Source organism: Salvelinus namaycush, chromosome 35 (assembly GCF_016432855.1).
Source record: "Salvelinus namaycush isolate Seneca chromosome 35, SaNama_1.0, whole genome shotgun sequence".
Taxonomy (NCBI): Eukaryota; Metazoa; Chordata; class Actinopteri; order Salmoniformes; family Salmonidae; genus Salvelinus; species Salvelinus namaycush.
This window is the reverse complement of record NC_052341.1, coordinates 8,918,164-8,936,122: the sequence shown is the minus strand read 5'-3', so window position 1 is coordinate 8,936,122 and position 17,959 is coordinate 8,918,164. Positions and strand designations below refer to the sequence as shown.

Below are 17,959 nucleotides of genomic sequence, written 5' to 3'. Positions count from 1 at the left end.
ATGTGGAGTGTACCGCTTAAAGTGGTCCTATGGACAGATACTCCAATCTCCGCTGTAGAGCTTTGCAGCTCCTTCAGGGTTATCTTTGGTCTCTTTGTTGCCTCTCTGATTAATGCCCTCCTTGCCTGGTCTGTGAGTTTTGGTGGACGGCCCTCTCTTGGCAGGTTTGTCATATTCTTTCCATTTTTTAATAATGGATTTAATGGTGCTCTGTGGGATGTTCAAAGTTTCTGATTTTTTTTATAACCCAACCCTGATCTGTACTTCTCCACAACTTTGTCCCTGACCTGTTTGTAGAGCTCCTTGGTCTTCATGGTGCCGCTTGCTTGGTGGTGCCCCTTGCTTAGTGGTGTTGCAGACTGGGGCCTTTCAGAACATGTTTATATATACTGAGATCATGTGACAGATCATGTGACACTTAGATTGCACACAGGTGGACTTTATTTAACAAATTATGTGACTTCTGAAGGTAATTGGTTGCACCAGATCTTATTTAGGGGTATCATAGCAAAGGGGGTGAATACATATGCACGCACCACTTTTCCATTTTAATTTTTTTGATTTTTTTTAAACAAGTACTTTTTAAAATTTCACTTCATCCAATTTGGACTATTTTGTGTATGTCCATTACATGAAATCCAAATAAAAATCAATTTAAATTACAGGTTGTAATGCAAAAAAATGGGGAAAACACCAAGGGGGATGAATACTTTTGCAAGGCACTGTAACAACCTTTTTACTCACCATTCACATAGCATTTAGTCATTGTGTATGTGCACTCATTGCCCCAGTGCTGCATACTTTAGGAATTACATAAAAGCAGTAATATGATCATAGGTTGCAGGATCAAGTTCTTTAAAGAACGTACAAACATTAAGGATGATTACAATAATACATATAGGCAAGCACAAACAATGTGCAAATGCAAATTCATCCCTTGTGATGACATTTTCCATCTTGCTTTAGTTGGTTGTTGTATTGTTCAAATCACATTACAATGACACTCATGAAGAGAAGTCGTAGGACCATCAGCACACTGAGTAAAGAAAACAGATATGATAACTTCATATTGATTGTGCACATTAATTATTTAATTAGAAACATTCCAAAACAGGGTCAATTGTAACAGCCATCAAAATACAATGAAAATCAGCAAAGAGTTTCACCTAACCTCCATATATTTCAAAACCATGCAATAATGAGTATAGTGGACTTTTGATGATTCTCACCTTAGTCCTGCCATGATACCACCTGGCATTATTTTACCAGATTTCTTGAATCTCATTCCCATTACTATTGTCAGCGCTCCTGAGGCAACTGAGAAAAAAAAGAAGATGTAGGAAATTCTATGTCAAGACATGTCAAGACCTAAAATATACACATCCCAGCATGTATACATCCCAGCATAGCAGGCATACTAACCGAGGGAGTAGAAAGTCTTGGTTGGGTCATTTGAAATCATGAAGGCCCCATAGGCGGCTATGCTGCCAAACAATAGCCCAGCTATCAGTGACATGACACTACCTGTAGTAAAAAATATATAGAATATCTGTTACTTGCTCAGCTTGTTAACAGGATCAAAGTCAGTAAGACCAAGGAGCTGATTATGATATACTACAGGAACGGGGTCCAAAAACACGTGTACAGTCGTGAAGAAGGCGCGACAGCGTCTCTTCCCCCTCAGGAGGTTGAAAAAGTTTGTCAAATCCTCAAAAAGTTCTTCAGCTGTACCATTGAGAGCATTTTGACTGGCTGCATCACTGCCTAGTATGACAATAGCACCGTCCTCGATCGCATGGCGCTACAGAGGATGGTGCGGACAGCCCACCACATCATTGGGGCCGAGCTCCCTGCCATCCTGGACATCTATATCAGGCAGCGTGGAAGGAAGGCCCTGAAAATCGTTAGACTCCAACCCCCCCAGCCATAGACTATTTTGTCTGCTTCCGTACGGCAACCGGTACCGGTGCATCAAGTCTGACACCAACAGGCTCTTGAACAGCTTCTATCTCCAAGCAATAAGACTGATAAATAGCTAACAAAATAGCTACACGGACAATCTTTATTTACCTTTTAGTTTTGCACAGGGCCCTGCACATACACACACTCCATCATCTGCTCACTCACAGTATATGCACATACATTTATACTGACTCTATACACACTCACATACAAGCTGCTGCTGCTACTCTGTTTATCTTATATCCTGTTGCCTAGTCACCTTACCCCTATACATATCTACCTCCCACCACTCCAGTATCCCTGCACATTGTTAATATGGTATTGGAACTGACCCTGTACACAGTATAATTACTTAGTTATTGTGTTCTTCATATTTCTTCTTCTTTCTGGTGTTTTTTCAAGTATTACACTGTTATTGATTATTGCATTGTTGGGTTTTGAGTTTGCAAGAAAGGCATTTCACTGTACTTATTTATGCAAGTGACATTCAAAACTTGAAACTTGAATGAAACTGTGATAATGACAAATTAATGTTGCTTTGTGCATTTTGAACTGCTTGACTAGAAACTCCTACCTTTTTTCTTGTATCCCATGAATCCCCCAAAGACTATGGCTGCAGCGTAGCCAAATCCAAGCCAGTCAATTGCCATTGCAGTGCTGTGGAGCAGGAGTATGGGTAAACACCAATTCATCTTAGACTACATTGCTAACTGTTACAAGATACTGTAGCTAGATACAATTATGTAGCGAACGGAAACGGACACTTGACAAACACTGACCACTTGAAATATATGCATACAACTCAGATAGGAATATAATGAATTCATTTATACCTGGTATTTGCTCATTTAAACGTAAAATAAATGAGTAAAAATGTACGCCTGTTGTCCCAATGGGTCTGTTCGTTTTGCATGCCCCGGTGTCCAGGATGGGTGGAGGTAGTACATTTGCGACCATTCCATTGGTGCTTAGGTTAAATTTTTAGCCACCCGGGTACCGGTCCATGCAAAACGAACTCGCCCAGTGGCACTAGGAAGTGTTATGTGAAAGTGCGCATGCGCGTACAAATTACGCGCTCACAACTGCATCACTTCCCTTTCAACCTGTCTTCAATAACCCACTAAAAAATACATAAAAAAGAAATTAATAACGAAAAAGAAACGAACAAAGAAAATACCAAACGCTTTTGATTGTCATTCCGTTATTACATAAGTCTCAAAAACACAAATGAACACAAGCATAATTGAATCATTGAACAAGTTTATGGTGTCAGATCAGGTTCAAATGTGGTATAGGACAAGGTGAGTAGGTCAAAGTACATTTATGACTAAGGCACTTTTTCTGCATTGCATTAACAAGTATTAAAGGATATGCATAAGAGCAGCACAATCTTCTGAACTTTCTTAGCAGCGCATTAGATAATTTGAGAGGAATATTTAGGAAATTAACAAATACAAAATATAAATGTATCTCTTCAATCAACAAGGTAACATTTTCATTCTATATTCATAGGATTTTTTGTATCTGCATTTCAGGAAAGGCATGCACAACTGTTCAAGTAAGGTACAGGATGTCAACAAAACAGTCTGTCCATGTAAATACACTACATAACCAGAAGTATGTGGACACCTGCTCGTCGAACATCTCATTTCAAATCATGGGCATTAATATGGATTTGGTCCCCCTTTTGCTGCTATAACAGCCTCCACTCTTCTGGGAAGGCTTTCCACTAGATGTTGGAACATTGCTGCGGGGACTTGCTTCCATTCAGCCACAAGCATTAGTGAGATCGGGCACTGATGTTGGGCGATAAGGCCTGGCTCTCAGTCAGCGTTCCAATTCATCCCAAAGGTGTTTGATGGGGTTGAGGTCAGGGATCTGTGTTCTTCCACACTGATCTCGACAAACCATTTCTGTATGGACCTCACTTTGTGCACGAGGGCATTGTCATGCTGAAAACAGGAAAGGGCATTCCCCAAACTGTTGCCACAAAGTTGGAAGCCCAGAATCATCTAGAATGTCATTGTATGCTGTAGCGTTAAGATTTCCCTTCACTGGAATTAAGGGGCCTAGTCTGAACCATGAAAAATAGCCCCAGACCATTATTCCTCCCCCACCAAACGTTATAGTTCTCACTATGCAATTGGGTAGTTAGCGTTCTCCTGGCATCCACCAGACCCAGATTAGTCCATCGGACTGCCAGATGGTGAAGCATGATTCATCACACCAGAGAACGCGTTTCCACTACTCCAGAGTCCAGTGGCGGCAAACTTTACACACTCCAGCCGACGCTTGGCATTGCGCATGGTGATAGGCTGCTTGGCCATGGAAGCTCCCGACGAACAGTTCTTGTGCTGACGTTGCTTCCAGAGGTAGTTTGGAACTCAGTAGTGAGTGTTGGAACCGAGGACAGAATATTTTTTTACGCGCTATAGCACTCTGCGGTCCCGTTCTGTGAGCTTGTGTTGCCTACCACCTCGCGGCTGAGCCGTTGTTGCTCATAGACATTTCCACTTCACAATAACAGCACTTACAGTTGACCGGGGCAGCTCAAGCAGAGCAGAAATTTGACAAACTGACTTGGTGTAAAGGTGGCGTCCTATGACGGTGCCATGTTGAAAGTCACTGAGCTCTTCAGTAGGGCCAATTCTACTTCCAAAGTATGTCTATGGAGATTGCATGGCTGTGTGCTTGATTTTATACACCTGTCAGCAACGGGTGTAGCTGAATTAGCCGAATCCACTAATTTGAAGGGATGTCCACATACTTTTGTAGATGTTGTGTATGATAAACAACTTCAAAGAAAACTGAATTTAAAAGTATACTTGAAACAAACTCCAAAGTGAATAATAAAATACCATTGGAACAGAGTGAAATAGCAACATTTGTGATTATGAACATTTTATACCATGGCATTGGGTAAACATTTTGCACTGTATGTGGGTGTGTTTGGTAGCCACAATGTATTTTTTGACCAGTGACATTCAAAAGCATGACACATTACTGTAATAACGGAATAAAAAGACTTGTAGCTTTGCGCCAGAGTATGAAAAAGACAACATGGACAATAAACTCTTACTTGATGAAACACCAAGAGGTACTTTATTTACAAAAGGAAATAAAAACTAAAACATATTACTTTTGTTTCTCAAAATCAAGTCCTTTAAAAACAATATTCAACCACATACTACTGACACCAAAAGCTCATAACTGAAGACAATTACACCAATAAACTATGCTGTGCAAAACAGTTCCAGTGCTGTCCAGTAGATAGAGTCCCAGTGCAGTCCTCTGGGTGGAAGCTGAGGACTAACTCCTCTGGTAGAAGGCACACATTTCTGGGTTCAATTGGCACAATAGTGTCTACCAGAATTGTTTGATTATTTACAATCAGTTTTTTTTAATCAAGTTGACAGAATTGAACAAAATAAATTGAATGAATTAAAGTTTTTAAACTATTGCCATTCCACATTGTTATTAAAGGAAGGATATGTAAATGAGACCTTGGTATGGCAGGTGTAATTACCATGGGCTAATTTAATCCATATTGGAAGACCACTTTAATTATTCAATAAAATAAGAATACCAACATGTAAAGTGACAACAGTTGAAAAAGTTGTTTTCATTATGAAAAATGATGGACATACAGTATATAACTGTTTTTAGAATAGTGACGCATATACAGTTGACTTTGTAAACAAAGGAATATGAATTCTATATTGTGATACACTACAATTGGCCTTCTCAATATATAGCTATCTCTACCTTTTGTGTAATCTGTAACATGGCAAAGGCAGCATATACAAAAATTACTCTATAACAAGCTCTTTAGGTCAATTAAAAAATACAATATTGGTTCCTCAGGTACAGCTGACCTGATTACAGATACATTCCTCTAACTAAAACACTTGTTTGATACCCCTGCACTTGTATAGAGTTTGGCAACAATTTGTGGAACTTTTGCAAAAACTCAAACAAAGCACATATACAGCAGACACATTGTAACCGGGCAATAAAAAGGAGAACTTTAAACACATGGCTAAGTAACCATCACTTAGACCTAAACACTCCATCACCCTCAATAATGTATTAATTGGACAATGAATAAACACTAATCACTCTCTTTTGCAATGAGTACTTTGTAATTAGTACTGAAAATTAAATCTGCTCTCTAATGCTGGGTTCACATGCTCCTCAGAATAAGAAAGTCTAAACTATCTTACTGGACAGATCAGAGGACGATACATGTTATCTCCCCTCTCCTATTTCCTACTTGGATGATCATAAATAACTTTTTGGACATTGTCAACTCAGAGTTATGAACATTCTGAGAGTTTCTCAGTCCCGAGTTGTTAATAATTCCAAGAGCACATGAACACAGCATATCATCTCAAACAGAGAGCTGAACCCTAACTCTGGTAAACTCATGTTGAAAAGGGATGCTGGACACTGGATATGCAAAAGCACAGAATTTAATTATGTAATAGGCTAAACGGTATAGGGAAGAAAATCTGTCTATTCATACTTTATGGCTGAGATAAAAGGGGGAAATTCAAGGAAAGATATACATACAACATCCCCATTTCTATTTTTCTCACCTTATCTGGTTGCAAGTTGATGCACACAACCATAGAGCAATGAAGAAGCAGCACAAGAAACAAAACCGCTTCTCTATCTATCTCCCTATCTCTCTTCTTACAGCTGTTAGGTAGGCAATGAGCCATCCATTTGGACAGAATTCTAGAAGAACCAAACCTTAACAGCAACAAGTGCTTTGTTTCGAAAAACATACGCCCCCTGCCTGATGGGTGAGTGAAAGGGCAAGGTCTTTCCATAGCCATAGCAGATGGCATTGATGACCACCATGAGCTTCCTATGGACTAACATTCACCCAGAGCCATCCCAACAGAGTCCCATACACCCAGGTTCGGACATAGAGTTTCCTGCCAGACTCTGTCAACAGCATTGGCAGTGTTAGCCCGCTCAGAAATAGCAGCGATGGCAACGTCTTCGTAATGCTCAGATGGGACCTTTGACCTTCTCCAGGGAATCTGCCTTTTTTGTCTGGATCCTCAGACTCATAGAAAGTAGTCAACATCCTGTGGCGAAAGAGAGAAGGTTCCCTTTAGAGTTAAAGCATATCCCCAGCTCATGTCTAATCAGCCAATCATGACAATTTATAACTGTGATTGTTAGTAAGTGGTATGGTTGCAAAATTCCAATAACCTTACCCAAAATTCCCAGGTTTTCCAGTAATTCTGGTGGAAAGAGTCCCGTAATTAAGTGAGAATAACCACAAAATCCAGAATCCTCCAACCAGGATTTCTGTAAAACCAGGCAATTTACCAGAATTTTGCAACCGTAGTCAGTGCACACTTCATGTGCAATGGGGGCATCAACACATTATTAAATTAGTTATCAAAGCAGACTAGCTCCAGCATCCTTAAACCTAATATTGCAGTCCACCATTTGAGTAGTTGAAGTGCTGCCGGGCATTTCAGATTCATTTCAGATACATTTTCTTAACATGAACTCAACCTTGGCCTAAATGTGGAATTGGTGCATCGGTCAGTGTCGTAATGTCAGACAGGGTTAGAGAGAGGGTGGAAAGAGGATACTCACTGGTCCTTGATCTCAAATCTCTCGTGCAGCCACCTGCGGAAAAACACAGACTCCGGAGGAATTTCCTTCACGTCCACACGTTCAAAGTGGATGTGAACTTTGGGACATTCCTTACACAGGAATTCTGTCAAACAGAGAAAACATGAATGAGAGAGAAAACAACATCAGGAAGACCATAGCAGCCAAAGACCACGTAGCCATCAAATTGTGTTTGTGAATGAGGCACTACGTAGGTTCAGATACAGTATCTTATGGATCTGAACTTCCGTCCTCTAACTCCAAAAACAGGAATTAAGTGGCTACAGCTTCCACAGAGGTGTGTTTACAAAACACTGTACAATCTGAGCAGGATTTGAATGACCAGCTTTAGAAACTATAGTCTCCTCAAAAGCCCTGCCTGCTCTGTTTTTCTTACAGGCCCTCAGATTAGCCTATAGGCCTATTCGTAATCATAGTACCCATTTGGCATTTTCATATGACTCATCCAATCAGCCAGATCCACAAGGGTAAAGCTGTGATTAAAATCATTATCCCTCACACTACACTCGTGAGGGCAATTTGTGGAAATGGAGAAACAGCTGGATAGTTTGACAAAAGCCTCCTGAGATATAAGAAAGCCCAAAGACCGCATGTCACGTCACTCGAGCCTCCCCAGAGGGAGAGCACTTATGACAGAAGTCAGCCTTTCCTGTGACCCATTAGAAAACATCCATTACATGGTTGATTTACACTAACTCCTGCCTTTTAAAGAAGGTCAAGATGGCACAGTGATTCTAAAGCGTAGAGCTATTATCTCATGATAGACAAACGCATTACACACCAGCTCTGATTCGTATGTCAAATTTCTCGAGAATTGATTTGACAAGAATGAATGCTCGGATGGTCTTCAATTCCTTGAGCCATTTTGTTCAAAAGACATGGCGTCATCCGATAAATATTAGAGGTCCTAATCGCAGGTGACATTTTAAAACCACTATATCAAACATCACTGACATGTTCTGATGTCATGATAATTCCATCAATGCAAGAGGGGCATTAGTCTTGAGGACTGGCAGCATTTTGAATCCTGCCACATGAAGGTTAAAAGCCAAGATTAGAGAAAAGTAAAATCCCTGCGCATGTTGTACATAACAAAACAATAACTCTGGTCAGACAGCTTAGCTGAAAGCTCCCATGGAAACGTTGCCGTTAAAAGTAAGCAAACAGCTGAATCTGGGGCCGTGCATCGAAACATTCCCATGGAATAATTTCAACCAAACTCCCATAACCACTGCATCAGTCATTCAATGGATATTACATTTGATTTCAGTTAATATCAACATGGGTTCACATGATACCTAGGTCAAAAATATGCAGGTTAAGGGACTGATCAATGCGGAGCATTCGAAAAGAAACACATTCAGTGGACCAGCGCTGTTGCGGATTTATTGAAATCGTGACCAGCATTGGCTGTAGATAATTTGAAAAACATTTAAATGAATAGACAGTAAAACAGGTATGCTATCTGTTTGCTGAGTAGTTAGCTGAAATTCACTAAGACTGTGTTTATTTTCCACTTCGATGGCAAACTTTCTGTAGTGCAAACATTCACCTCCAGTCATTTTTGCTCTAAGACTGGTCCAATGAATTTGTTTATTTTCAAAAACTTCTGCATGGAATTATTACGTTGTCTTAACCGTTGTTATTTCAACCTAGCTTGAAACCAGGAATAGCCTGGACACCAGCCAATCAGAGCAAATGCTTGTGTGTTTTATCAATAAGGGTGAAAGATTAGGGGTGACAAGATTTGATTTCCAAATGATTTGATACCCATTGAGTTTGGTTGCAAGAAGGTTAACCGTTTCAGTGAGTAAAACATTCCTGGTTTCAGTTCAAACACGGTCCAATCATTTCTTCCCTCAATACAGTCATCTCAATAACATGTGAAATACTGGGAAATTAACAGGAGGTGTACTTAGACAAACATGCTTTTCTATTCTTCCCATGCTGTTTACTACCAGTACATCACTGTTTATTCCTGAAAGCAACAGGATGTTTTCACACCAAGGCTTTTCAAAAACACTTTGGGAACACAGAGGAATCAAAAACACCACAACATAACACGCACTGTTTACAGGAAGCCAACTTATTTTCTGTTTTAATTAGGAGAACAATGTTATACTGATAATGAACTGAGTAACTCCAGTTGCGTGTGGGAATTTAGAAGATTATTGCATGCATCAAAATCCCCCCGTAATACCTGAAAGAACTGAATTATCTGGAACAACCTCATACCTGGCATTGATGGGGCAGGATGTCTTTCACTGCTTGTGCCCAGTGTTCCCTCATACACCACGGTGACATCATACACAGCATCCAGGTGGTCCCTCATGGTTTCTATGGCAATGTGCGAGGCTTTCATTCTTGGGGTCAGAACGTGGTCCAAGACAGCCAGTCCTGAAGGAAATGAACAGGAGAGCATTTGTTCCTTTTTTTACATTTACATCTTATCCAGAGACACTTAGAGGAGCAATTCGGGTTCGGTGCCTTGCTCAAGGGCACAGACAGATTTTTCACCTAGTCAGCTCGGGATTCAAACCAGGGACCTTTCAGTTACTGGAGTTTGGTTGCAACGCTCTTAACCCCTAGGCTACCTGCCGCTGTCAAATCTCTTGGTTGTGCCAGGTGACATGCAATGTTAATTATAGCAAGTTTCCAATAGCAGTGCTAAACAAGACACTGTTTCTAGTACCAGCATTTCACTTGGATCTTTCAATGAATGCCAAGAAAAAGTATAGTGTCTGGGGAATAAAGACCTCCATTCAAATGATCAGGTCACATAACCTTGACTTGTTCACATAACTGAATGGTAGACAACAGTGGACAAATTTAATTAGCAACGGTCAAACTATCCCATAATGACGTCTTCCAAATGTCACCCGGTTGTTGTAATCACTGATCAGAAAGATTGTTGGCTGCATTTGAGACCAGAAATTATCTAAAACCATATATACACACAATTAATAGGTCATTTAACAGGCCTGTTATTCTCCCCTGATTTAATCTTGATTGTACTCTGTCCAAAGTCCACAGGTTTTTCTTTGGGACCAACTACTACTGCATAACAAATGTGTTGTCCCATCCTGTTGTTAGTAGAATATAGTGGCACCATCACTAGGCGGCTTCCACCCGGTTACGTAACCCTGCACCTTAGAGGCTGCTGCCCTATATACATAGACTTGAAATCACTGGCCACTTTAATAATGTTTACATATTTTTGCTTTACTCATCTCATATATACACATATATACACACTGTATTATTTTCTACTGTATTTTAGTCTATGCCACTCCAACATTGCTCGTCCTAATATTTATATATTCCTTAATTCCATTCTTTTACTTTCAGGTTGTGTGCATTGTTGTGAATTGTTAGATATTACTGCACTGGTGGTGCTAGAAACACAAGCATTTCACTACTATGACAGACAAAATGAGAAGAAAAAATCCAGAAAATCACATTGTAGGATTTTTTATGAATTTATTTGCAATTATGGTGGAAAATAAGTATTTGGTCAATAACAAAAGTTTCTCAATACTTTGTTATATACCCTTTGTTGGCAATGACAGAGGTCAAACGTTTTCTGTAAGTCCTCACAAGGTTTTCACACACTGTTGCTGGTATTTTGGCCCATTCCTCCATGCAGATATCCTCTAGAGCAGTGATGTTTTGGGGCTGTTGCTGGGCAACACGGACTTTCAACTCCCTCCAAAGATTTTCTATGGGGTTGAGATCTGGAGACTGGCTAGGCCACTCCAGGACCTTGAAATGCTTCTTACGAAGCCACTCCTTCGTTTCCCGGGTGGTGTGTTTGGGATCATTGTCATGCTGAAAGACCCAGCCACCTTTTATCTTCAATGCCCTTGCTGATGGAAGGAGGTTTTCACTCAAAATCTCACGATACATGGCCCCATTCATTCTGTCCTTTACACGGATCAGTCGTCCTGGTCCCTTTGCAGAAAAACAGCCCCAAAGAATGATGTTTCCACCCCCATGCTTCACAGTAGGTATGGTGTTCTTTGGATGCAACTCAGCATTCTTTGTCCTCCAAACACGACGAGTTGAGTTTTTACCAAAAAGTTATATTTTGGTTTCATCTGACCATATGACATTCTCCCAATCTTCTTCTGGATCATCCAAATGCTCTCTAGCAAACTTCAGACGGGCCTGGACATGTACTGGCTTAAGCAGGGGGACACGTCTGGCACTGCAGGATTTGAGTCCCTGGCGGCGTAGTGTGTTACTGATGGTAGGCTTTGTTACTTTGGTCCCAGCTCTCTGCAGGTCATTCACTAGGTCCCCCCGTGTGGTTCTGGGATTTTTGCTCACCGTTCTTGTGATCATTTTGACCCCACGGGGTGAGATCTTGCGTGGAGCCCCAGATCGAGGGAGATTATCAGTGGTCTTGTATGTCTTCCATTTCCTAATAATTGCTCCCACAGTTGATTTCTTCAAACCAAGCTGCTTACCTATTGCAGATTCAGTCTTCCCAGCCTGGTGCAGGTCTACAATTTTGTTTCTGGTGTCCTTTGACAGCTCTTTGGTCTTGGCCATAGTGGAGTTTGGAGTGTGACTGTTTGAGGTTGTGGACAGGTGTCTTTTATACTGATAACAAGTTCAAACAGGTACCATTAATACAGGTAACGAGTGGAGGACAGAGGAGCCTCTTAAAGAAGAAGTTACAGGTCTGTGAGAGCCAGAAATCTTGCTTGTTTGTAGGTGACCAAATACTTATTTTCCACCATAATTTGCAAATAAATTCATTAAAAATCCTACAATGTGATTTTCTGGATTTTTTTTTCTCATTTTGTCTGTCATAGTTGAAGTGGACCTATGATGAAAATTACAGACCTCTCTCATCTTTTTAAGTGGGATAACTTGCACAATTGGTGGCTGACTAAATACTTTTTTGCCCCACTGTATATGACCAATAAAATTTGATTTGATTATTTTCTCTACTATACCCCCCACCTTACGGCAAGCAGATCATATAGTCATGTGCCAAGCCCAAATCCCTAGAGCGGTTTACTAGGACTTAGAGGGGCAGGTGATATTTCACATTTTGATTTCAGTGACAGATTTTTCAAGTTAAATCTGTAGCTACGCACGCAAAGGACTGCAGTTTATCAAGTACCACACTGTGTATATGTTACGCTCCATAACATGGTGATATAGCTGTGAGGGCCAAAGCAATTCATTGGGAAATCTGAAATCTGATGGACAAATGTTATAAGCTCAGACAAGGAATTAATAATTTTTATTAATATTCCACTTTAAATTTAAAAAAATAAGTACCTTATAGTAAACTATAAGTAATATAGTCAGTCGGCTGCCAAACTAATAAATCCTACTTTATTAAACAAAATGTCTGCTACCAAACTAATATATTCTAATTATTAAACAAAATGTCATATGCACCAGCTTTTAAACCATTACAATTTGCCCTTGCGAATTAGGTCTAGCAACATTATAAATCACTTATCAGCCAGCAGTAAAATACTTTTGTAATCACAAGTTAATCTTTTGCCCAATTTTTAAGCTACAGCCTCTGGGATATTTCATTAAAGCTGATCACTGGTTGGAGCTGCCAAGCTCTTGGCGCTGTACCAGCAATCCACTGACGATGAGAAAAAATACAAAACAGCCAGGCGGCTTTTCATTTTGTCTAAGCTCCCCCTCTAATGCTGTCAACAAATACTTGGGTCTTGACATTTTTACATAGATGGCAAAAAGTTAGTTGTGGGTAGAACGTATCTGCTGTTATAGTAAATGGATTTTGCTTTCATGTTGCGAATTGTATTAAAAACCTTTGTAGAAGCTGAAGTACCTGTTGCAATGCATTAACATACATGACCCCTCATTCATTCTTCATCCCCAAAGCTTTGCTATTAGTCATGCAAGAATACACTCCCTCTAAATCAATAATACTACATTTGAAAGTATGAAAGAGCACCTTCTTTAGCGGAAAAAGCCTGACTGTCGCTGATCATCTTCTTGAGTTCAGGGTTGTATCGGGTTCCTTCTGGGAAGATGACAAGATACATCTGCACAGAAAACAAAACAAACAGGGATGGAGTTAGGACAGGAAGTCTTACAGGGGAGATCAGCACATCATTGCTCTTAAGATAAGTAGTATACGAGTACAGTTTTACAGCAAGGTTACTAGACATCAAGGTACTGACTGGTACCCATTTCATACATCCCTGTCTATACTCTACATACCCATGGCTGCACATCTGAAAACTCTGCAACTTGGGTGTCATGTAGACTAGACAAGTCATAAAATCATGCCAAAACGCTAGCCCAGAAGACCAAACAACAAGCTGTGGATCTTCATGTCCTGGGAAAAAGTTATTTGGCAACAGCTGTCCTTCCTGATATAGACTAGACACAGAGAAACATTTAGAAGGGACATGCCAGTGACCAAAAAGGCCATTATAAATATTTCAGTTGGTTTCATGTATTTTGTATCTTTTAGAATAGCAATGCTCTTTAAAAAAATGACAATTTGGATAATGTAAGAGCATTTTCATGGTATTCACTGACAGCCCATCAATATAATCCATTTGAATGAAGTGACAGTATTAAACATTCGTTTTGTTGGCAGCCATGTAAAAAGTTATAGGCTGCAATGCAAAAAACGGTTGGTTTTTTACAAAATGGTTTTTGTAAGGAAATAACATTCACATAGACAGTTTCTGTCAGTGTGCTCCATAAATACTTACTGGTGTTCCCAACACTGTCTGTGAAGAGAGCTTCTTTTTCATTGCCTTCTCGTCAAACGTTGCACTTCGCTTCACGTAGACACCTCCATGCTAAAATAAATAAATAAAATTAAACATTTGGTAAAAAAAATGTACAAAAAACAGGCTTAAATGAATCATACCAATAAGTATAACACACAACATATCTTTGACAGTGCAAAAATCTTTCCGATTTTTTAGTGACCAAAGTGTAATAATTTGTTGTTGGGGGAGGGGGGGGGGGTTGTTACAGGTATAATATTTAAATTAATCTAATTTCATATTCAGTTAATTTATTTTTCATTCGTTATTTCACACACACACACACACACACGTTATACCTGGGGGCTGCCACTCAGATGAAGAAAAAAAAAAAACATTACAAAAAGGTACATAACTAAAGTATTCATAAGTAATAAACTCAGTACGTACAGAAAAAGGAAACAAAGGCCTACATATTTTACATAAATATATTACCTGAGAGAAATACCATCCGTACAATGGGAGCCACTTCAGACCATCTTTCAGGACATATCTCACATGGCCAAGTGCTTTCTGCCTAATGGCTAACATGTCAGCAATGATCCAGTCCGCTGTATGACAAGACAATGGAAAATAAGGGTTTTAGTCCAACTGCAGTGCAAACTGCAGCGTTCTGATGAAATCCTCCAATTTCACCACATCATATGCCACACTTTTATCTCAGAATGAAAAGAGATGAATTAGTAAAACATCTTGTTGAATAGGAAAAGCTCACCTGTGCATTGATGGTTGGAAAGGTAGACCACATTCTCTTTATTCTTTGGTATGTCTCCATAAATAACAATCTAAAGAAGGAGGAATGAGCACTATTTTAGGCCTAAAAGACACCTTAATGGCATAATGAGGGACATCAGAAACAAAATGGAAGAAATTTGGGTGGTTGCCAAACTGATATAATTTGTGCCAACCTTTGTAATTAGACTTTCACCCAGGATTTTGTCGTGGAAAATCCACTTGGCACTGAGAAATCCAATGGCACACCAGCCATGTCTCAGTGTTTTTGTTCATAAACTGTTCTCATCATCTTAATAGCCTTATACAAGCTGTTAATAATGAATCAAGAGCGTCTAAACTTTGTCACCTGTTCAAACACCTGAGGCATTGCTGTGCTTCATAAGATAACATGTTTGAAACAGTACGGAACTCCAGGTCTTCAATGGGTCTACTGGTATTCCTACTGTAGGCATATGTGCAATTATATCATTATGAGAGCCATATTCAAGAACACCCACAATAAATCACCACCAGACTAGGCTTAAATAGAAAACACCAAGATGAACGAAAAAAGGGTGGCTGTGAAGTTAACTATTTGACTGATCAGACAAACACTGATAAACCGAGTGGCGCAGTGGTCTAAGGCTAGAGGCATCACTACAGACTCTGGTCTGATTCCAGGCTGTATCACAACCGGCTGTGATTGGGAGTCCCATAGGGTGGTGCACAATTGGCCCAGCGTCGTCCGGGTTAGGCCGGAGTAGGCCGTCATTGTAAATAAGAATTTGTTCTTAACTGACATGCCTAGTTAAATAAAATTTTAAAAAGACGGGAAAAAAACAGCATACCACAGGTAAAACTGGATGCCTTGTGCAATGTCCCAGACTCGTATAGGCCTAATATATGTATACAGACCACATTCATTTCTCAGCTTTAAATTAGCCATTATTTTGATCTCTAGTACTGGCCAAGTAGCCCGGCACTAATGACTACCAACACTCTTACTACATACCATTAGACCTAATACTATCTTTCTCTGGTGACATCATGTAATAACATGTCACCATACAAGATACTTCACAAGCTGTAAGTCAGTGTATCCTTAAACTAAGTGAAATGTATGCCTACTCACCTCCACCCCGGTATAGTTTTCAAAGAAAAAGAGGACGAGGCTCTGGTAGATGTTATAGAGGTGGTCGTCCATCCTGCGGTATATTCTTGATGGTAGGAAAGCCGAAATCAAGCGACAAGCACCCCATGACAGTATATAAGCCGGAGCTGTGCCTATCATAACCGCTGCAGGAAACCAGTACCGCAACGAGTACGTGTGCACAACAAGGGAGAGCAGCATTCTGTACTGCGTAATAGCTTGTTCAAGTAGCGACAACTAACGTTACAAGATATCTGGTATATTAATACCAGACAGCACTTTCACTTCTTCTCTGTTGACCGTTATCTTTGTAAACTGTCAAAGCAAGAGATAGCTAACGCGTTAGCGGAAGCTTGACAGCCACCCCAAATTATCGTAGTGAGAAGTTGCAAATGGAGAAAAAAAGCATAACGTTATAGTAATACCACATGTCAATGTTATGCATATCGCAAAAGTTCAACGTAACAACTAGCAAACGACCTCGAATCTCCGATAGCCACCTAACTTTACCTAGCTAAACGGCTAACGTTAGCTTACGCCGCGGCTAGCTACAAGCTTTCGCTAAACACTGCTCAACGGGCCCATGACCCAAAAGATTAAATGCTGTCTTACAAAATAACGGTTTAAACTACATTGGTAAATCACAACTACATGCTTATAATCTAAGTTCTCCTTGGCCCACAGTTAAGTTATAACTTCGATTCAAAAACTGCCTCTACCATGGACTCCATGGTGTAATGGGGCGTAACTCGTAAGCCACTTACCAACATCTTGCAAGCTCATTGGTCTAAAGAAGAGTTCTGAAGTGGTGGTTGCTAAGAGTGGACAGTTGCTAACTTGCTGGTGTCAGTCTGAGGTATAAAATAACAGTGCCAGGTGCTCGCCGCAGTAAAGCAAGATCTGCTTAAAATGCTCTGAGTTTGCAAGCTATTTTGGTAGTAGTGTGTATCTGATATGTGATCTGCAGTATATCTTGAAGGTAAATGACTGACTGAATGTCAAATGGATGAAAGCACTAGTCTGGTCCCTGTATCAGTTTGTTGTATAAGTAACCATCTTTGATGCATAGCAAACTCCTAGTCCAACTTCATATTACTGGGATTTCCATACCAAGAAATATGGAAGTTGCTTTAGATGTGTGATACAATCTAAAGGAAAAGGGAACTAAAGTAATGTGGTTGTTTAAAAAGCATAATGAGACGGAGAGTAAAAACTTCACATTTCCTATAAATATTCTAAACCAAAGCTAAACGTTAATACCACACTGTCAAATACAAATCGTATCAAATATACTGTCAGTGGTGGAAAAAGTACTAAATTGTCACACTTGAGTAAAAGTAAAATACTATTTGAATAAAAGTCTAAAGAGTTAAGAAAAAGTTACATTCATAGTTTATCCTTGTGATTCATGCTGCTGTAATAGATAGATCTATACAGTATACAGTTGTGTAAAGTACTTAGGTAAAAATACTTTAAAGTACTACTTATGAAGTATTTTGGGGTATCTGTACTTTACTATTTTTGACAACTTTTACTTCACTACATTCCTAAAGAAAATAATGTACTTTTTACTCCATACATTTTCCCTACCACCCAAAAGTACTTGTTACATTTGATACTTAAGTATATTTAGGAGGGGTACATTTAAATGTTTCTAACAGAAAAAATATGAGACGCATACAGTATG

General features: G+C 39.7%; 2 protein-coding genes across 2 annotated transcripts; both read right to left on the bottom strand.

The window, feature by feature from the left end:
• Nucleotides 1–477: 477 nt before the first annotated feature.
• LOC120029773 (transmembrane protein 14A-like) lies at nt 478–2,916 on the bottom strand. Its single transcript, XM_038975044.1, has 5 exons — nt 2,796–2,916; nt 2,537–2,619; nt 1,423–1,524; nt 1,230–1,317; nt 478–1,036 (listed from the first exon to the last, which is right to left on the bottom strand). The coding sequence occupies exons 2-5, from the start codon at nt 2,610–2,612 to the stop codon at nt 988–990; spliced, it is 315 nt and encodes a 104-aa protein (XP_038830972.1). The 5' UTR covers nt 2,613–2,619; nt 2,796–2,916; the 3' UTR covers nt 478–987.
• Nucleotides 2,917–5,035: 2,119 nt separating this feature from the next.
• LOC120029735 (1-acyl-sn-glycerol-3-phosphate acyltransferase epsilon-like) lies at nt 5,036–17,014 on the bottom strand. The gene is made up of 8 exons (XM_038975003.1): nt 16,255–17,014; nt 15,124–15,193; nt 14,844–14,959; nt 14,349–14,438; nt 13,577–13,667; nt 9,859–10,020; nt 7,585–7,708; nt 5,036–7,061 (listed from the first exon to the last, which is right to left on the bottom strand). The coding sequence occupies exons 1-8, from the start codon at nt 16,471–16,473 to the stop codon at nt 6,836–6,838; spliced, it is 1,098 nt and encodes a 365-aa protein (XP_038830931.1). The 5' UTR covers nt 16,474–17,014; the 3' UTR covers nt 5,036–6,835.
• Between the last annotated feature and the right edge of the window lie 945 nt (nt 17,015–17,959).